A 15013-nucleotide genomic window follows, 5' to 3' on the forward strand; every position below is an offset into this window, starting at 1 on the left:
AATTATAAAATTACAGTATTGTATACCAGAGGTAAAAGAACTTCTTAGAGAGGAATTCTTTATGTAGGCAGAAAAATCACAGAACCATTCACTTGTCAAAATAGCAAATTAATGTTTATAGGAAGAATGATTAAGAAATTGATTATGCTCATCGTTGTCAGAGTTGAATATTTGATAGTTTTGGGGCAGTTCTAATCAACATGCAATCTGCAAGAAAATTAAAGCCCAGTGTACTCTAAGAGGTTTTCAGAGTATGATCTGTGGATCACTGGGAGATTCCAAGGCAATTTCATGGGGTATGCAAGAGCAAACTGGTTTTCATAATAATTCTAAGACTTTATTTGCCTTTTTTTTCACTGTGTTAACGTTTACACTGGTATTGCAAAGCAACTGTGAGTAAAATTGCAGGTTCCTTAGTACAAATCAAGACAGTGGCATGAAGCTGGTTTTATATTATATTTTGTAAAAATTGTATTATTCACCATTATGTAGAGAATAAAAGCCATTTCTCTTTTAAAATATCCTCAGTGAAGTGTAAAAAAAAATTTTTTTTTAATTAAATTTTGACCCTTGATCTCATGAAGCCTTGTTTGAGAAGGTTTAAGACTGGGTTAAGACTCTTTCTAAGTATTTGTTTTTTTCGTTTTTCTGTTTTTTAAATTTCCACTTATGCTAAGCACTGTGCCGTGTGTTGAGGAACTAGCATGTGGTATAATTCTTTCTTTTTAAGAATTTTATAAGCTAATTGGAAAGGCAAAACTGTATTTAAAAAAATAGGGGGCTGGGTGCGGTGGCTTATGCCTGTAATCTCAGCAGTTTGGGAGGCCGAGGCCAGGGGATCAGTTGAGGTCAGGAGTTTGAGACCAGCCTGGCCAGCATAGTGAAACCCCCATCTCTACTAAAAATATAAAAGTTGGCTGGGTGTAGTGTCACATGCCTGTAATCCCAGCTACTTGGGAGGCTGAGGTGGGAGAAGTGCTTGAACCTGGGAAGCAGAGGTTGTAGTGAGCCGAGGTAGCACCACTGCACTCCAGCCTGAGTGACAGACTGAAACCCTGTCTCAAAAAAATAAGTAGTGATAACACCAAATGTAGGGCTATGCTGTATAAATCCTCTTGAAATTCAAAGATGGTATTATGTAAAACACAGAACTTGAAATGAACTTTGAATAGAGTTTGAATACATAGAAGACGGGGCATTTCAAGTGAGGGGTTTAGGATAGGTTCAGTCTTATTTCGATTGAAATGATGCGACAGACAACTAACCTGTTGTTGAGTTACAGAGAATAAGATTAGTTATAAGATGGAGCCAACTTGTGAAGTAGTTTAAAGCTAGGTCAAGGAGTTTACGTTGATAAAGGTGGTAAATAAGCAGCCATCACAAAGTTTATATAGGGACATGATTTGGTTAAGCTTTCATAAACATTGCTTTTATATAGTAATACAGGGTATTCCAGTGGGTGAAGATATGATTAGGCTACACTGAGGACTTATCAGCTAAACCTGTAGTCTCATACATGTGAAAATAGGCAGTAGGTTTTGTTTTTATCTTATAAGCTCCATGAAAGCAGTGATGTGTCTGTCTTTTTTACCTCAGATTCTCTAGCATCTCTCTGGCTGTTTTCCTGTCAGTTGCTGTGCTTATTCCATTTCTCTTTAGTTGCTGAGATGAAAATGTTGTTGGACTTTTATGACTTTTAATTTGGTGTGTAAACTAGAATGAAGAATTAGGGACTAATATCAGCTCTAAACATATTCCAGCAGCCTACCTGCTTTCGTCACTTGACTCTATTGTGATGTAGTGTGAATAATTTTGGATATTTTGGTGACCTCTTAATTCCTTGCTTAGCAAGGTAAATGCTGTGTTGAAGAAATCTGCCCATTTTTTTCTCTGAACTCAAAATTATGTCCAAAAGTAACATTTTTTTAAAAAAAAATTAGTTTTCTTTTTATAAGTCACAATCAGGGCTTTACTGAGGGAATAAATTATTGTACCATTAAAAGTAGTAAAGTGGCCAGGCTCCGGGGCTCACACTGGTAATCCCAGCACTTTGGGAGGCCAAGAGGGGTGGATCACCTGAGGTCAGGAGTTCAAGAGCAGCCTGGCAAACATGATGAAACTCCATCTCTACTAAAAATACAAAAATAGCTGGGTGTGGTGGCGCATGCCTGTAATCCCAGCTACTCGGGAGACTGGGGCAGGAAAATCACTGGAACCCGCAAGGCAGAGCTTTCAGTGAGCCAAGACTGTGCCACTGCACTCCATCCAGCCTGGGCAACAGAGTGAGACTCCATCTCAAAAAAAGGTAGTAAAGTGGTTCATATCTATATTCTTGTTTTTTTAATTATTTGTCATCTCTATAAATTTAATTTATATATCATTTTATAAATTTAGAGAAAAGTTTGCATTATATAAATTGTTAATTTCAGAGAAGGCACTTGTACCAGATATTCAGATTTATGTTAATATTTGTCAAATATGAATTTAAATTTAATCATAATATTGTATGTTATTAAGTTTCACAAGGGTGTTTTTATCTCTTACAGGAAGCTTTTGTCCAGTGATCGCAATCCACCAATTGATGACTTAATAAAATCTGGAATATTGCCCATTTTAGTCCATTGTCTTGAAAGAGATGACAAGTGAGTACATTATTATTTTTTTTTTAATTTAGAATGTATCCTTTGGAGAAGACAAGACTCTCTAGTAATTAGTTTGATCTTTAAAGAAAAAAGAAAAGGGCTAAGGGATGGAGTTGAAAAGTCAAAGTGAAAAACAGTGCAAGATTTGTTAACACCAAGAGATGAAGGTAGTAGCCAAACAGGAACTTGAGAATGATAAATTTAACTTTTAAGCCTTAATTGGCAAGAAGTAGTTTGACCAGGTAGGTACTTGAGAGAACTGTTTGGGGAGTAGTATGCAAGTATCTTAAAAAGATTTCTTACTAAAATTAAGGATGCTGGAGAAGGTTGTATGCTTTTTATACTGAAGAGATGTTTGAAACAGTTGTTGAGGGTTAAAAAAATATGCTGGATGGATAGATATCTTTTGAAACAAAATATTTAATGCATTTGAAATGGTAGAGGGAAGAATGGTTAGATATTTGGCCCAATGTAAAAATCCTGCTGTTTAAATATACTTGTTTTTTTGTAGTCCTTCTTTGCAGTTTGAAGCTGCATGGGCTTTGACAAACATTGCATCTGGAACTTCTGAACAAACTCAAGCCGTAGTTCAGTCCAGTAAGTTGGTTATTAACAAACATAATTGCATTTTTTTAAAAGAAGTCAGTAAAAAATAGTGATTTTCCCAAGAAACTATGGCAATTTACGTTATAAAATAATAGCTACTACATAGTTATTGAAATAGGTCAACTTAAGTATGTTGCTTTAATCTTCTTATTCTGGTGACTGATGTTTTGTATGTCCAAAAATTCACTTGATTCCTTTCTAAATATGAGAACATTTCCTAATTATAGTAGCAGATTAAATTATTATTGTTACACTTTATTTATAGGACATCAGTAGAAATAAAGGAGTTTTTCCTGTTGCCACATTGCCTCTCAGCCTCTCTTTTTTTGTTTTTGTTTTTTTTGTTGTTGTTTTTCTTTTTCAGACAAGATCTTACTCTTTTGCCCAGGCTGGAATACAGTGGCACAATCTCGGCTCACTGTAGCCTTGGCCTCCCAGGCTCAAGAGACCGTTCTGCATCAGTCCACCAAGTGGCTGGGACTACAGGCATGTGCCACTGTGCCTAGCTAATTTTTGTGTTTTTTTGGTAGAGACAGGGTTTCGCCATGTTGCCCAGGCTGGTCTCTAACTCTGGGCTCAAGTGATCAACTTACATTGGCCTCCCAGAATGCTGGGATTATAGGCATGAGCCCCTACACCCGGCCTCAGCCTCTCTCAATGAGATTTTTATCTTGTTTTTTTTCTGAGATGGAGTCTCGCTCTGTCGCCCAGGCTGGAGTGCAGTGGTGTGATCTCGGCTCACTGCAAGCTCCGCCTCCCCGGTTCATGCCATTCTCCTACCTCAGTCTCCCGAGTAGCTGGGACTACAGGTGCCCGCCACCACGCCCAGCTAGTTTTTTGTATTTTTAGTAGAGATGGGGTTTCACCGTGTTAGCCAGGATGGTCTCAATCTCCTGACCTCATGATCCACCCGCCTCAGCCTCCTAAAGTGCTGGGATTACAGGTGTGAGCCACCACGCCTGGCCATATCATATATTTTAAAGAAATCTTCTATAAAGTAGTCCTAGTTGAAAGAATGGCTTGAATATTTTTTTCATTGTTACTATAATAGGGTTGCTTTTTTTTGTTTCAAGAGATGTAAGTGGAAAATTACTATTGGAAGTAAAACCCCGAGTGTATTGTCTTCATGAATACTATTTGGTTCTTCTACCAAACACAAAAAATAAATAATTTTGAAGAAGATACTTTTAAAATCCTCTTTAAATGTGTAAGCAGCATACTTCTCTGAGCTTATTAAAAATGTAAGCACTAATTTGTACATTTTGAAGGGGAACAAAGATGTTATCTAAATAATCATTTTATTGTAGACACTTGTAATATTATTTAGAAAAGATAATTACCTCACATCCTATTAAAACTGGTTTAGTTTTGGGTTCAGGTGGTTTTTATTGTGGTTTTTTTGGTTTTGTATAGCTATTAGGTAAATTTTATGATTTTGTAACAATGTTTTATTCCCTCTCACACTTTTTCCATTCCGTTATGTATGTTCTCTAAAGATTAGAAAAAGACTTAGAATTTTTTTTGACCTTGCTAGTCTGCTTTAATATACCAAAAATAATAAATAAATGAGGTTGGGCATGGTGGCTCATGCCAGTAATTCCAGCACTTAGGGAGGCTGAAGCAGGCAGATCACTGGAGCCCAGGAGCTAGAGACCAGCCTGGACAACATGGTAAAACCCCATCTCTACAAAATGCAGGAAAAAAAAATTAGCCGGGCTTGGTGGCATGCACCTATAGTCCCAACAACCCAGGAGCCTGAGGTAGGAGGATCAGTTAAGCCAGGGGAGGTCAAGGCTGCAGTGACCTGTGGCAGCACCACTGAACTCCAGTCTGGGCAACAGAGTGAGGCACTGCTTCAAAAACAAACCCATAAGTGAATTACTTTTTATTACAAGCATGATTGAGCTACATATACTTAAATAGTGCTTTTTAAAGTAATATCAGAAGGAAAGAAGAATCGTTTGTTCAGTGCAGTATTTTGTTCGGATACAGACGTATCTCTGTTTCCCATCCAGTTGAGTAACAGAATCACTTTCTGATTCAGAAGATCTCACATGGCCCAAGAATCACTAGCCTGTCTTAAAGACCCACATGTGTTAACATAAATTTGTGTTCAAAAGTTACTTCAGGCTGGGTGCAATGGCTCATGTCTGTAATCCCAGCACTTTGGGAGGCCAAGGCAGGCACATCATTTGAAGTGTCATGAGTTTGAGACTAGCCTGGCCAATATGGTGAAACCCTGTCTCTACTAAAAATACAAAAATTAGCCAGGTGTGGTGGCTCACACCTACAGTCCTAGCTACTTGGGAGGGTGAGGCAGTAGAATCACTGAAGCCTGGGAAGCAGAGGTTGCAGTGAGCCAAGATTCCACCTCTGCCTTCCAGTCTGGATGACAGAGCGAGACTCCGTCTAAAAAAAAAAAGTTACTTCAATAATGTACTTTTTTTTTTTTCAAATTAGAGATAATACTTAATCTATAAGGAATTAATCTTGAAATTAATTCCAGGTTTAATTGTCAATGAAATTTCACAAGCCTAATTTAACATTTGTCTGTATAACTCATTTTGATACTGAGTAAATAGTTGCTGGTCGAAATTCTTCCAATAATGCTATTCCAATAAAATTCATTTAATGAGGCTATATTTTAAATATAGTTTTATAGATTCCCCCTTTTTTTGAAGTGTCAGCAAAAAAATACTGATTTTTGGTTTATGGTATCTTGAACCTTAAGTATTGTTATTTTTTCCTGCATCAGATGCGGTGCCACTTTTCCTGAGGCTTCTCCATTCACCCCATCAGAATGTCTGTGAGCAAGCAGTGTGGGCATTGGGAAACATCATAGGTTTGTATAAAACTTGTAATACAATACTAGTCCAAAAATTGTTCTCATATACTAAGTAATAAAAATAGCTACTAATAATCCAAAAGGGAAAACAGCTTGCCTTCAGTACTAGTTTTTGTGAAATAGCTTACAGAAATTTGAACTGTATTACTGTAAAAGCATAAACTCATAATAAATAGAATTTTTGTTGCTTAAGATACCATTTTTTTTGGTATATAGTGAGCTCTTAATTTTTTGAATAATTATGCAAGATGTATACAATTTAGACCTCCTGTCTCATCCTAGGATCCATTTTTTCTTCCCCTAATGCCCACGTCGATCAGTGGGGTCCATTTTTATTTCTCAGCTTTCTCCATCAAAGAAAGTAACAAGAAAAAAGGAGGCAAAACTTAAACCAATAATTTTTCTCCATAATGACAGTTCTGAGAAGAGTCTAAAATGAAATTTTTCTCTCTTGTAGACTTTAGTACATTAGAATTTAGTAAGGTATAAAATATAGTAATATTATTTCCTGTCACCATGAATCAACATGAGATAACCATGGCCTTTTGACAGTCTAGTTAACTATTTAACACCATGATTACCATAACTTTCAGGTTCTGTCTAATAAATAATTGTAAGGAAAATAAAGACAATTCTGATATTTCAAGGATTTATTTTTTTAACTAGAGCCTAAACTCAAAAATTCAGAGAACTATTCTCCAGTAAAGGATGTGAAAAATCTGAATCGTATTGTGCCCCAGTATAGCTCAGAGACCTAACTATTATGCGTGAGGGTTGAGGTACTGTTTGTAAGGGTCTTGCTAATCTAGTGAAGGAGAATGATTCTAAAGATTATTTTTGCCAAATTCTTTATTCTTGCATGGAAATAATCATTGTTACTTTGATATGCCACCTCTTTATTGCCCTTACACAGGGCTAACATGGAAGTAAGGAGTGGCTATGAGTTTTTAAAGGAGAATTTCCCTGTAAACCATTCTTGACATTGGGTTTATACTATCAGGAATGCTATTGTTTCTATATCCAGAGTCCCTCACTCTTGCTTTTATACCAAATGTTAGATTTAGAGCTATTATACAGCATCTTGATCTTTCATGTTTTATTCCAATCACATTCTGTAATTAACACGAATATATGGATGCAAAAAGAACAAACATTTTATTTCCAAATATTATAGTGCAAGCGAAGGTGTTTTCACTTATGGTAACCTTTTAACATGGCTTCATATATTAGAAACTGCAGTGATGCTTTAGATACAGAAATTAAACTTGTCAGTTCTCTGCAACAGTTGTTCTCAAACCTTAGCATGCAATCAGAACTACATGGGGTGCTTGTTAAAACACAGAATTCCAGACCCATAGAGTTTCTGCTTCAGGAGGCCTGAGCTAGAGCCCAGTAATCACATTGAGAACCACTGTTCTAACACTGGTTCACCCTTTTTTTCTGACATAGTTTTCTAAGTGTATAGAGTAATTTATAGTTCATAACCTTGATGCTCTGATACTGGATCGTAAGTACAAATTCAACAAATGTTTTCTTGATACATCTTTTTTATCACATGAAAGTTTGTTAAACCGAGAGTAATATTGAGAGAGAAGTTAAAAGCAGCAGTTTAATTAAGTGAGCAGCAAAATGCTGAAGATGGGAATAATGTGCAAAAGAATACCTTATCACCTTATGTTGCCTCTCTTGGCTCAGAAATCTTGAATGGGAGCCTGCTTATTGTCTAAAACTGAACAGTGTATCTGGTTAAAATACATGAAGCAGCGTATTCCCAGTGCTTTGTGTTTTCTGAAAATGCTTACTGTCAATGTTTTATTGAGTTAATCCTTTTTTTCTACAGGTGATGGGCCCCAGTGTAGAGATTATGTCATAAGTCTTGGAGTTGTGAAACCTTTACTTTCCTTCATAAGTCCATCTATTCCTATAACATTCTTAAGAAATGTTACTTGGGTTATGGTCAACTTATGTCGCCACAAAGACCCACCACCACCAATGGAAACCATTCAGGAGGTAAACACTTTAAAAAAAATTAAAAGAGATACCATTATATATGTGTTTTTTATCTGTGTATGTTTTTAAATCTACATATTTCTCTCCTCAGATTCTTCCAGCCCTTTGTGTTTTAATTCATCACACAGACGTAAATGTGAGTAAATGTGTCCCATTATATATTTATGTATGTATGTATTTCTAGGGCTTCCCCTGTGACATAGGGGAGAAATACTGTACTAACACATTGTGTCAGCATACTGTCAGATTTTTCCCATATCACGAAATATAATACCAGTTAAGAAATCAAGCATAACTGTTATTTTGGTGTGGGCAATAATGTATGTATATATATATATTAGTGTTGTAAAAACTGACATTAAAAGTTTTTAAAGTTGCCAGTTAGTAGTGATTTCTCTTACTAAGATCGTGTCTTTGATTGTTCATGTGCTTTTTATAAAGGAAGCTCATTTTGACAGTTTGGCCAATGAAAGCACACACAGATAGTGCTATTTTTGTTTTTTGAAAGATGAAAAAGGAAAATGTTTGTGCATGGATTTGTATTCATATACACATACCAAACCATGCACATCAATTGCCCTTTAATTCCATTTTTTATTCTATTTCTCAGTTACAGTGACTGGCAGTGGCTTCATTTATCAAGATAACTCTTGATTATTCAAACAACAAGGAAAAAAAAATCAGTGCAGGCAAGATTTTAAACATAGCAAATATATTTTGCTTATTTTTACTAACACAGATGGCAGAGGAAAAAGCAACTCAGGGAGTATGAATGAGGTGGAAAACTGCCCTGAGTGCTTGTAAAAGCCAGACCAGCCTTTGGTGTGTTAGAGAAACCAGGAATATACTGGGTAAGGGAAGACACATGAATGAAATGTTTAGCAACAATCAGGAACTCATGTGGTTCTTTAAAAACAGTTTGGCATGGTGACCAGTGTTGGACAAGCTGCTTCATTTCTTTACAATTTAAAGGCCTATACCTTTTGGCCAGAATTTAATTTGTCTGGAACAAATTAAAATTAGAATTTTACTGTATCAAACAGTTACATAATATTTTGCTTTGAAAGATTTACAAGAGGCCAGGTGTGGTGGCTTATGCCTATAGTCCCAGCACTTTAGGAGGCTGAGGCAGGAGGATCACTTGAGTGCAGAAGTTCGAGACCAGACTGGGCCACATGATGAAACCCCGTCTCTATAAAAAATACAAAAAAATTAGCCAGGCATAGTGGTGTGCACCTGTAGTCTCAGCTACTCGGTGGCTGAAGCCAGAGGATCTCCTGAGCTTGGGAAGTCAAGGCTGCAGTGAGCTGTGATCATGTCACTGTACTGCAGCCTGGGTGACAGAGCAAGACCCTGTCGAGAGAGAGAGAGGGAGAGAGAGAGAGAGAGATTAACTTCAGAGTTTATACCTCTACTGGAAAACAGGACATCTTGGTTGACTTTATTTAGAGATGTATTGTGTTCTTTCCACCTATTTCCTCCAATCTAGATGAGATTGTGACTCTATTTTCTTGCCTTTGATGTTTCTTGAAGAATTTCTCAAGTCTGTTTGCATCATTCTTTTTAGTAACATGATTAACAAGTAATATTGCTTACTAAATAATGTTTTAGAAGTTTGATTTGAATTTTGATTTTGATCTGAGCATATTAGTGACATGTCCTTTAAAAACATGTATCTAGCTTTTATATACAGTTATGAGCAAGTAACTTGAAATTTTTGGCCTATGTCAACAAATTTTAGCATATGTTGATATTCCAGAAAAGAAACTCAGTTACATTTGCAAATTGAAATTTAGGTTTTTTCACATACGTTGATACCACTCTTTCTGGGTGAACTCTTTTTTTTTTTTTCTTTTTGAGATGGAGTCTCGCACTGTCACCCAGGCTGGAGTACAGAGGCATGATCTCCACTCACTACAACCTCCACCTCCTGGGTTCCAGTGATTCTCTTGCCTCAGCCTCCAGAGTAGCTGGGATTACAGATGCCCGCCACCACACCTGGCTAATTTTTTTTGTATTTTTTAGTAGAGACAGGGTTTCAGTATGTTGGCCAGGCTAGTCTTGAACTCCTGACCTCGTGATCCACCTGCCTCGGCCCCCCAAAGTGCTGGGATTACAGGCGTGAGCCACCACGCCCGGCCTGTGCAAACTCTTTTGTTTGATATCTTCTTTTTACATTAGAAATATCTTTAGCGCTTTCTTGAATTTCCTAAGAAACAATGGCAAAGCGCTATTTTCTCCTTTTAGGAGTTTTTGGGTGTCTTTTTTTTTAATGTTTTTTTATTTTTTTATTTTCTCTTGAGTGTCTTAAACATAACATTAGTTTACAGTTTTACTATTTTTTTTAAAGTCAGGGTCTTAAAAAACAAGAAAAAAAAAATGCCGAATTGTTTGTGTTTTTCATAGAGACGGGGTTTCACCGCGTTGCCCAGGCTGGTGTCAAACTCCTGGGCTCAAGCAGTCCACCGCCTTGGTCTCCCAAAGTGCTGGGATTTCAGGCGTGAGCCACCAATCCCTGCCTGGTTTATAGTTTTAAAGATTGTATACTTCTCCAGCTTGTCTTGACACAGAGTTCATAATCTAGAAAGGCTTTGAAAGTAGTTTTAGGCACAATTATTATTCCCGTGTCTTTGTCAATAACTTGTGTATTTATTTGCAGCAGTTACAGTTGTTTGTCATACTGCCCTTTGGTCATAACTTCTAATTAGGACTTAATATACTAGGAAAGATCAAACAATGGCCCGTTGTACTTAAAGATATAATCATTAAAAAAATAGTAGGCTATTTAGTAGAAGTTGATTACACAGATTTTTTTTTTTCCGTAAGTAGCAGCTGTAGTGAAGTACGTATTTTTTGTTTTAATTACAGATCTCATCTCACAGATTGACCTATGATTAATGTCTTGCAGCTGTAGGGGACTTCCACTATTTAAGAAGTTGCTGGCCGGGCGCGGTGGCTTACGCCTGTAATCCCAGCACTTTGGGAGGCCGAGGCGGGCGGATCACAAGGTCAGGAGACTATCCTGGCTAACACGGTGAAACCCCGTCTCTACTAAAAAATGCCAAAACTTAGCCGGGTGTGGCGGCGTGTGCCTGTAGTCCCAGCTACTCAGGAGGCTGAGGCAGGAGAATGGCATGAACCCAGGAGGCAGAGCTTGCAGTGAGCCGAGATCGCACCACTGCACTCCAGCCTGGGCGACAGAGCAAGACTCCATCTCAAAAAAAAAAAAAGTTGCCTCCAGTTCTATAAGGCAAAACAAACTGGTTGGAAAAGATTTAACTATTATATTATAATACTGTAATACGACTGCTTGGGTTATTGGCTTTAGGCATATCTACATGGTACTTATGATACTAGAGAACTCCTTGAATATATTCATCTAGCCCAGATGTTTTGAGCAACTGTGCATATTGGAGACATGTAGTCTTTCCAGCTTTATACATGAGCCACAATGTTTTTGGACCTATTATCCCTCAGCCTTTGGGAAAGAGAATGTCTTTTTCTCCTGTTTTATGAGCTGTGTAGTGTGCGTGTGTATCTTAGTGAACTAAGATTGGATACTAATCTGGGATCGGAATCCTGAATATGGCTAAAAGATGTACATCTTAGTACAGACATTTATAGATGATGACGTTTAATACAATAGCGATCAGATTCAAATGAATTGAACTGAGAGAAGAAAGAAAGGAAGAAGGTAGTTGAACAATCTTAGAATCGTTGTTTGGTCAAGAATTACTAAAATGAGAAAATATTTAAAAGTTGATTGAATTTTTATTTTATTCACTAGATATTGGTAGATACAGTCTGGGCCCTCTCTTACCTTACTGATGCTGGCAATGAACAAATACAGATGGTAATAGACTCTGGAATAGTTCCTCATTTGGTTCCTCTGCTCAGCCACCAGGAAGTTAAAGTTCAGGTAAGTTTGTTCTTAGTAAAATTATAAGTGTTTCTTACCACTAATTGCTTTAAGCATGGCATTCAAAGATGGACAGTTTCAGTAGTTTAAAATATATCCTTAGCATAACAACAAATCTGTGATGGAAAGAGGAAAATAAATAATAAGCAAGAAGAGACCATTGTAGATTACTAATTTCTTTTTTTGAGATGGGGTCTCACTGTCACCCAGGCTGAAGTGAGGTGGTGTGATCTCAGCTCATTACAACCTCCACTTCCCAGGTTCAAGCCATTCTCCCACCTCAGCCTCTTGAGTGGTTGGGATCACAGGCACACACCATCGTGCCTAGCTAATTTTTTTCTATTTTTGATAGAGTCAGGGTTTTGCCATGTTGGCCAGGCTGTTCTTGAACTCCTGGCCTCAAATGATCCTCCGACCCCAGCCTCCCAAAGTGCTGAGATTACAGGTGTGAACCACCGTGCCTGGCCGGATTACTTATTTTTAATGTAGACCAGGAAAGTTCATTATAGCAACATGCATGGCATCTGGAACAAGTATTGACAGACACTTAATTTTGCCTACTCTTCCTCTTTTTGTTCTTCCGTCACTTCCCTACTTTTACCTTTGTCCTCCTTGCCAGCCATCCTTTTTTACTCACCTGGCAAGTTTAGTTAACTCTTAACTTCATTGATGCTGAAATAAGGGCACTGTACTGAAATGTGCTGTTTAGGGGCTTTCTAAATTGTTCCTTTTCACTTATTTAAATTTATTTTTTATTGTTTAAATTCTTTCACATAATAGGTATCCCAAAGAACTTGCATCTAGAAAGAGCCAAAAACAGTATGAGAAGTTCTCAGAGATATAAGCAGTAGCTGTCAAGCCACAGTTGTAATGGAGGAGATGCAGCAAGCTCCTCCTACCTTTCTGAAGTAAATAGTATATTTTAATCTGCTAATGGCTTAGAATCTGTAAAGTACAATAATCGCGTAAGAAAAACTGTTAGTCTGTAGCCTAAGTCATTATGCCTGAACATCAAATGCAAATGTGTGGAGCTTAAAAAATATGTTTTTAATTTCTCTTGTTCAACCCATGGAGATTCTGTTTCAGAAAATATTTCTTAGAAACTTGAACTTTAAAATGCTCTTCAGGCGATACTGATACATAGATAGAGACCCAGTACCTTAAAATTAAAGCACTTTAAAGAAAGAACACTTAGCTAAATACAGAAAGAATTAATATAATAATTTGGCCCGACATGGTGGCTCTTGCCTGAAATCCCAGCACTTTGGGAGGCCGAGGTGGGCAGATTACAAGGTCAGGAGATTGAGACCATCCTGGCCAACATGGTGAAACCCTGTCTCTACTAAAATACACCACCACCACCAACAACAAAATTAGCCAGCATGGTGGCATGCGCGTGTAGACCTAGCTACTCACGGGGCTGAGGCAGGGGAATCGCTTGAAACCAGGAGGCAGAGGTTGTAGTGAGCTGAGATCACACCATTACACTCCTGCCTGGCAACCGAGCAAGACTCCATCTCAAAAAAAAAAAAAAAAAAGAAAATAATTTGTCATTTAAGGGTATTTATGACTTATCTTAAATATTCTGGCCATATGTTTGTTCTTAAGTTTGTATTTATTTTGTGTGGTACTTATGTCTTGGTACAGAATTTTGGTTTGTATTTTGTTTTTTGTTTTTCCAGAATGTATCTTCAGTTTTCATAATGGACTTCATTAAGAATCTGTAGGGCTTGGAATTTACCTTTAGCCAGTGCTCAAGGAAAGTTGAAATTCTCTACTCTACTTGACACCTTATAGAGATTTTCTTATACTTTTTAACTTTCATGCCATAATATCATAAAATAAAATAGTGTAGTGGAACCCCCATGTAGCTTTTTTCTCTGTATCTCTACTCCTCCAAATTTATTTTGATACAAATTCCAGATATCATTTTACGCAGCTTGCAGCTCTAAAATTTAAGCCTATTTTTTAGCATAACCACAATACCACCTGTAGACTTTTTAAAACCTTAGTGTTAAATATTCAGTCAGTATCTGGATTTTATTTACTGCTTCATTATTTTTTCACAATTTTACTAAATCAGTATCCAGACAAAGACCATACAGTGCATCTACTGGCTATATATTTTAAGCCTCTTTTACTGTGCAACTTTCTTTTCCTTTCTTTTATCTTTCCTCTTTTCCATTTATTTGTTAAAGAAGCTGGATTACTACAAAACATTTTTGGAAGACATTAAAGAAGACCTAAATAAATGGAAAGACATTCATGTTCATGGATTGTCTGATATTATTAGGATGACCATGCTTCCCAAGTTTGTCTACAGATTAAACGCAATCCCTCTTAAAATCCCATGTGCTTTTGGTTTTTGACAGAATTTTACAAAGGGAGATCTTAAAATCCGTATGGAAATATAAGGGTCCTAGAAATAGCCAAATGATCTTGAAGAAGAACAAAGTTTGAGGACTTCTCATTTTCAAAACACTACAAAGCTACAGTAAATAAAATTTTGTGATACTGGCATAAATATAGATATGCAGATCAATGAGATAGAATCAAGAGTTCAGAAATATACATTTTATGATTAGTTGATTTACTTTTTTTTTTTTTTGTGAGACAGAGTCTTGCTCTGTTGCCCAGGCTGGAGTGTGATGGCACGATCTCGGCTCATTACAGCCTCCACCTCCCAGGTTCAAGCAATTCTCCTGCCTCAGCCTCCCAAGTGACTGGGATTACAGGTGCCTGCCACCACACCCGGCTGATTTTTTGTATTTTTAGTAGAGACGGGGTTTCATCGTGTTGGCCAGGCTGGTCTCGAACTCCTGACTCAGGTGATCTACCCACCTCGGCCTCCCAAAGTGCTGGGAGTACAGGCGTGAGCCACCTTGCCCGGCCGGTTGATTTTCAGTAAGGATACCAAGCCAATTCATTGGGGAAAGAATAACCTTTTCAACAAATGGGCAAGAACGACTGGATATCGACAAGTAAAATAAT

At 37.3% G+C, this 15013-nt stretch overlaps 1 protein-coding gene across 1 annotated transcript in view; it reads left to right on the top strand.

The window, feature by feature from the left end:
• The window catches only part of KPNA4 (karyopherin subunit alpha 4), a 69765-nt gene that overhangs the window by 31241 nt on the left and 23511 nt on the right, over positions 1–15013 (top strand). Inside the window, exons 6-11 of the mRNA XM_025375642.1 lie at positions 2547–2642; positions 3154–3239; positions 6004–6090; positions 7934–8103; positions 8195–8239; positions 11891–12022. Of these exons, the coding sequence (XP_025231427.1) occupies positions 2547–2642; positions 3154–3239; positions 6004–6090; positions 7934–8103; positions 8195–8239; positions 11891–12022 (616 nt within the window). The remainder of the gene's footprint in view (positions 1–2546; positions 2643–3153; positions 3240–6003; positions 6091–7933; positions 8104–8194; positions 8240–11890; positions 12023–15013) is intronic.

Source organism: Theropithecus gelada, chromosome 2 (genome assembly GCF_003255815.1).
Source record: "Theropithecus gelada isolate Dixy chromosome 2, Tgel_1.0, whole genome shotgun sequence".
In the NCBI taxonomy this organism is placed as follows: Eukaryota; Metazoa; Chordata; class Mammalia; order Primates; family Cercopithecidae; genus Theropithecus; species Theropithecus gelada.